The 5,785-nt window shown below is 40.7% G+C and overlaps 1 protein-coding gene across 1 annotated transcript; it reads right to left on the bottom strand.

The window, feature by feature from the left end:
• Window positions 1-1,290: 1,290 nt before the first annotated feature.
• On the bottom strand, window positions 1,291-2,226 carry LOC119048348 (olfactory receptor 1N1). The gene has a single exon (XM_037144045.2). It carries the CDS (start codon window positions 2,221-2,223, stop codon window positions 1,291-1,293), a length of 933 nt encoding a protein of 310 aa, XP_036999940.2. The 5' UTR covers window positions 2,224-2,226.
• Window positions 2,227-5,785: the final 3,559 nt, after the last annotated feature.

Here is a 5,785-nt window from a genome sequence, read left to right as displayed (position 1 = left end):
TCCTCACCCATTCAAGGACTCCTAGAGAGAGTATCTGGAAGGGAGATCTAGGGAGAAGAATAGAAGTCCTGTTCCAGGTCACCCAACACATGGAATCCCCAAGCACTAAGATGTGGCATGCTGCCCTCAGTGAGTCACACATTCCTACTTGCCAACTCCTGATGCCTGGGGCAGTTTGATTCCATGAAAGATGCTCCATAATCATTTGCTGAAAGAATACAGAAATTGTGTAACATTTTAAGATATGTTGGGTCTTAGAAACAAACTGTGATAAGGAGGGGGTTTAGGCAGCCCAGGGACACCTGGTCACACCAGAGAAATGCAAAAAATTGACATTATAGGGCCCTTAATTTTTTAAAAATCATATTTTAAATATTTACAAGATTCCTGGAGGCAGAACAACACTTATATTTACAAGATACTTAGAGGCAGAACAACACTTATAGGACTATAAACGTACTTTTGTCTGTCCCTGCAATAAATTTAAGCTGCTGGTGCCCCTTTTAGAGCAGAAGGCAAATAAGAAAAGAGGGCTATAGCGTTCCTATTGACCAATCACAAAAAGGATGCAGGCTTCATGGAGCACTTCCTACCAGCTGGGGAAGAGGCGGTATAGGAAATCTCAATGCCTCCCAGGGAAGTTGTGGCAAACCACAGGAAGTGGGGCAACTGGCACAGAAATCTAAACACTGAATTTCAACCTTCTGGTGGGGAACTCGTCATCTATTCTGCATCTCGTGGAATGGAAACTCTATCCTTCTTTTATTTTATTTTAATTTTTGGTCTTAACCTCCATTTAAGTGCTATAAGCAAGATTTATGCTCTGCCCAATTTTTTTTTTTTTTGTAATTGACAAACTAATAATCTGGAATGAATGTGTCATGGAAGCAGGAACTGTGTTTTGATCTGTGCTATATCCCCAGCACTTATAACAGCTCCCAGCACAAAGTAGGTGTCTGGTATATATTTGTTAAAGGAATGAATCTCAGAGAAAAGATTTCTATCTTTTTGAGTAGTGGAAGGATGAAGAGTGACAACAGTGATAATAACTACTATCATTTATTGAAAACTTACTATTTATTTACTAGCCACTATACCAGATGTATTTCATAGTTTATCTCTGCTAATTCTCCGAGTCACCTTATTAGAGATTATTATTTCATTTAGATGAGAAGTCTAGCTCGGAGAGGTTAGCAATCTTATGGGTAGTGTGTGGTAGAGCCAAAACTGAAGCCAGGTTTGTCTGACTCCAAGCCTATGTCTTTTCATTAAAGGTTGATACCACTGTATCTAAGAAAAAACTCTTCCACAACTGAGAAGCCTCCTAAGGGCCCCCTTCATGTCCTTGTTCCTTAGGCTGTAGATAAAGGGGTTCAACATGGGGACCACCACAGTGTACACTGCTGCTGCTGCAATGTCCTTTTCTTCAGAGGCAACAGAAGGAGGGCACAGGTAGGCACCAAAGAGGGTCCCATAGAACACACAGACAACACAGAGATGGGAACTGCAGGTGGAAAAGGCCTTGCCCGCCCCACCAGGAGTTTGCATTCTCAGGATGACCGATATAATGTGGAGGTAGGAGATAACAATGCAAATAAAAGGGATGATGAGTACTGTGCCTCCTAAGGCAAAAACCATCAACTCATTGACGTGGGTATCAGAACATGACAACTTCAGGACAGGAGTTATATCACAGAAAAAGTGAGCTATTTCCCCCACAACGCAGAAGGACAGCTGAGTCATAAGAAGGGTATGAGTTAGGGCAACAGCGTGGGTGAGGACCCAGCATAAGGCAAGCAGCAGGGCACAGACTCTGGGGTTCATGACTGCAGAGTAGTGGAGAGGGCGGCAGATGGCTACATAGCGGTCATATGCCATTATGGCCAGGAAAAAGCTGTCCAGGTCACCAAACATCAGAAAGAAATACATTTGTGTGAGACAACCAGCATAGGAGATGGTATGATGCTGAGTCTGAACATTCACCAGCATCTTGGTAACTGTGGAGGATGTTAAACCCATGTCAACGAAAGATAGATTGGCCAAGAAGAAGTACATGGGGGTGTGGAGGTGCGGGTCAGAGCTGATGGCCAGGATGATGAGCAGGTTTCCCACCAAGGTGATAAAATACATAGACAGGAAAATACCAAAGAGTAACTGCTGTTGCTCTGGTGACCTAGATATTCCTCGGAGGAAAAATTCAGAGAGGCAGGATTGGTTTTCCATGACTCTGGAGCATCTGGAAGTTAGAAAAGATTGTTAGAGTGCTAGATTTATTCTAGAATTCTATGTGTTGCTGACTTCCAAATCTTCTAACTCCTAAATCTCCCTTTAAATTCACTGTTATCCCCAATCCTGACTTTACCTCCAATCTGACCCTACTTTCTTCTTTTTCTCTCTTCTTTGGGACTCTCATTATTTGTTTGTTGTTTTTCTTTCCTCATCCTTCCCTCTGATAAATCTTTTATACAGAGGATACTCTGCTAAGGAGGCACTGGGTGTGTTCAATGCTGGGGATTACCACATCTTGAACTAGGTCCACAGCCCCGTGTCGATTTCATCATCGCAGTAACATGGATACATGAGTATGCTGAGGTGAGCTAGAGCTTACATTCTCTGGTAGCCCCTACATCCATACAAAATTCTTTTTAAAACACCTATAATATCTCATTTTACAATGCAGGGCATTATGAAGGACACATTTCCCTTTATCTCCTCATCATTTCTCCTGAACTAGAAAGATGGAGTTCTGCATTTTGTTCACTGTTTGCACTTTTGTCCCTGTTATCACCATCACCTTGTAGCTAATATCTACCAGCCACTCGTTATACATCAGGTGCTCTACTAAGCACTTCATACAGACTGCTTCCTAAAACACTGCTGGGCAGCAGAGACTACTGTTATTGCCTTTGTATAGAGGAGAAAACTGAGCATAAAGATGCCTGAGTAATTTGCACATGGACCCACAGCTTGTAAATATTTGAGACAGAATTCAAACTCATAGCCTTGACACCATAAATTGTATCATCAATCAGTACAGATAGAAAGTGATTTTCTATCTCCACATTTATATATTAATCCCTCAGTATTCCTAGTTTAATATCTTCAGCTTCACTTACCCTTCCTATCTTGTATATTTGTCTTTTACAGAAAAACAATAAAGTTTAAGAACTAGTACAGCCCATAGGATCTGGTCCAAAGGTCCCCAAACATTGGTCTGTGAACCAGTTTACCAACCAAGTGAGATGCTTAACAAAACAGAATCCTGAGACTTCTTGAGTTAAATTCTCTAGGATACAGTCTGGGTATATGTATTTAAAACTGAAAATGAAAACTAAGCCCTCCTCAGGTATTGTAATGCTTAATAAAGCTTAAGAAAAATTCACTTAGTTCAACTCTTCATTTGATTCAGAGATGAATAAGCTAAGCTTCAGAAAAGTGATTGTAAACACAAAACTTAAGGTTCAAAAGAGGAAAGTTTACACCGTGCCTTGGAGGAAGATATGACACAAGGATCAGCGTATCCAGGCTCTCAGACCAGCACCCTTTCTCTTAAGTCAACTGTTGTTTCATTTTTCTTTTCTTTTTTTGTCATTTAATTTTTTACTATTTTTTGTAATTAATATCTTACAGATCTAAATATGTTTCTATTCCCAATTTCTATTCAAAGTCCACACCTAAAGAAAAACTTACCTCCAAATTGATAAAAAAAAATTTACTAATGCAGCCATGGCTGGTGTGGCTCAGTAGACTGAGTGCCAGCCTAAAAACCAAAGGGTTGCTGGTTTGATTCCCAGTCAGGGCACATGCCTGGGTTGTGGGCCAGGTCCCCAGCAGAGGATGCTCAAGAGGCAACCACACATGGATGTTTGTCCTTCTCTTTCTCCCTCCTTTCCCCTCTCTCTAAAAATAAAGTTAAGTCTTAAAAAAGAAGATTTACTGATGCATTGTTCATATTTTGCAGTTAATACTTCAAACTTTAGCAAGAACAACATCTGAGAACTAAAAACAATGCATATTTATCTACCTCTGAACCCCACACTAATTGAGAAACATATCACAGAGCTTTATAACTCATCTGAGAGATCAGAAAGTCACAAGCTAAGTTATTTCTCCTCTACTCCATCTCCAAGGCAAGAGATTCTCTTCTAAGACCCAAGTAATTGTGTATCTTGTCAAGAGGAGCATGACATAGACCACCAAACAATGCCATGTGCTCCTGACATCCAGATCCTGCCTTCAGCAAGTCCATTCAATGCCACTAAGGTTCTCAAAGAGACTGCAAGTTATTTCAGGGTGGCAATGTGTCTCTTCTGTTACCTCTTCTGTCTCTTCTGTCAGCATATAATGCCTTGATCAGACTATTCCTAGAGAAGTCCCTCAGTCTATTGCACCAACCAGTCAACATCAGAAAATTCTTCAAATCCTCTAAAAAGGGTCCAAAGATCTCCACTGCAAGCCCAGCATTTTACCTGTTGTCCTTTTTTCTCTACTCAGGGGCCTTGTGCTAATATCTCTTGCCCCACCCTTTGGTTCTTTCTTTCCCATATAGGTTTCTCATCCTTCATCCTGCCTATATCCTCAAAAAACTCTGTAGATCCTAGAGAGAAAAATGAGGTGCTTCCAGAACCTTGGGACAACCTCTACTTCTGTTGTTCCAGGGTAATGAAGTCCCTTAACTTACCTCCACTGCTTCTTCAATTACTATGTCTGCTCACAGGTTAAGAACTGGCTTGGAGATGACGGGGAGATTATTGCAAAGGCAGGACTTGCTGACCTACAACTGTCTGTCTCAAGTTTCTCTTTTCACTGCTACTCTGGTTACTGAGAAGGCACTGCAGATGTCCTTAATTTGGAGGAAGGAGAGAAGAGCTGAGATTCTTCCTGACAACCTTTGTGTTGGGAATAACAGAAATCACAGTTCAGGGTCAAGAATAATAAATACAGATAGTAAGTAGCCAGAAGCAAAAGTCAGGTTGCTAAACTGGGGTTAAAAATAAGTTTGTGGGAAAATGGAGAAAGAAAGAGACCAGGACTCTGGATGAGGAGCCCAAGAGATCAACAAAGGATTGTACAGCCAAGCTGGAACAGAGAAGACATCAGCCGGAGACCAGAAGAAGAGGCTCTGTATTGAGTACTTAAGATGATCTAGGACCCATGGTACTATGGCTCCAATCAACCCAGCTCTTCAGGAATTCTAAAGTATTTTATGTTTGCATTTTGAAACCTGAACTGAGGACTCAGAAACAGGAAGCTGCTAGCTCTCAGGCTAATACTAGAAGGAGGGTGAACGTGCTCTACTTTGGGCATTTACAAACAGGGAATCATGGGACACAGTTCCCTAGAGCCTTGTTAGAGCTAACACTCACAACTGCCTAAATTCCCCTCTGTACTTCTTATAACAGACCAAATTAGTACAGTGCTGGCTTCATCTAAAATTTCTGAAAGCTTTACTTCTTTCTCTATGTTAAGTGGTAAACATGGTTCATGGGGAAAAACAGACTCTGTGTAAATCAATCTCCTTAGCTGCCTTCTTGCAACAAGACTTCTGTCCTTAAGCTCTTCCCTTACAAAATTCAAAACTGCCAATCTTCACATCAGTTTAGTTTAGTGGCATATGACATCTCTTTCTTAAATAGTTCTATTGCTCCTGGTTAAAGATATTACATTAAAGTCAAGCATCTAATTTCACTATCCTAAAATTCTAATGAGAGTAAAATGATTTTTAAAAAGATATGAAAACTACAAGGACAGAGAAGAGTGGAAAGTAAATAATAGTAATAGAATT

Source organism: Artibeus jamaicensis, unplaced genomic scaffold (genome assembly GCF_021234435.1).
Source record: "Artibeus jamaicensis isolate MK-2021 breed Jamaican fruit bat unplaced genomic scaffold, CSHL_Jam_final contig_3275, whole genome shotgun sequence".
NCBI lineage: Eukaryota > Metazoa > Chordata > Mammalia > Chiroptera > Phyllostomidae > Artibeus > Artibeus jamaicensis.
This window is presented reverse-complemented; position numbering and strand designations above follow the sequence as displayed.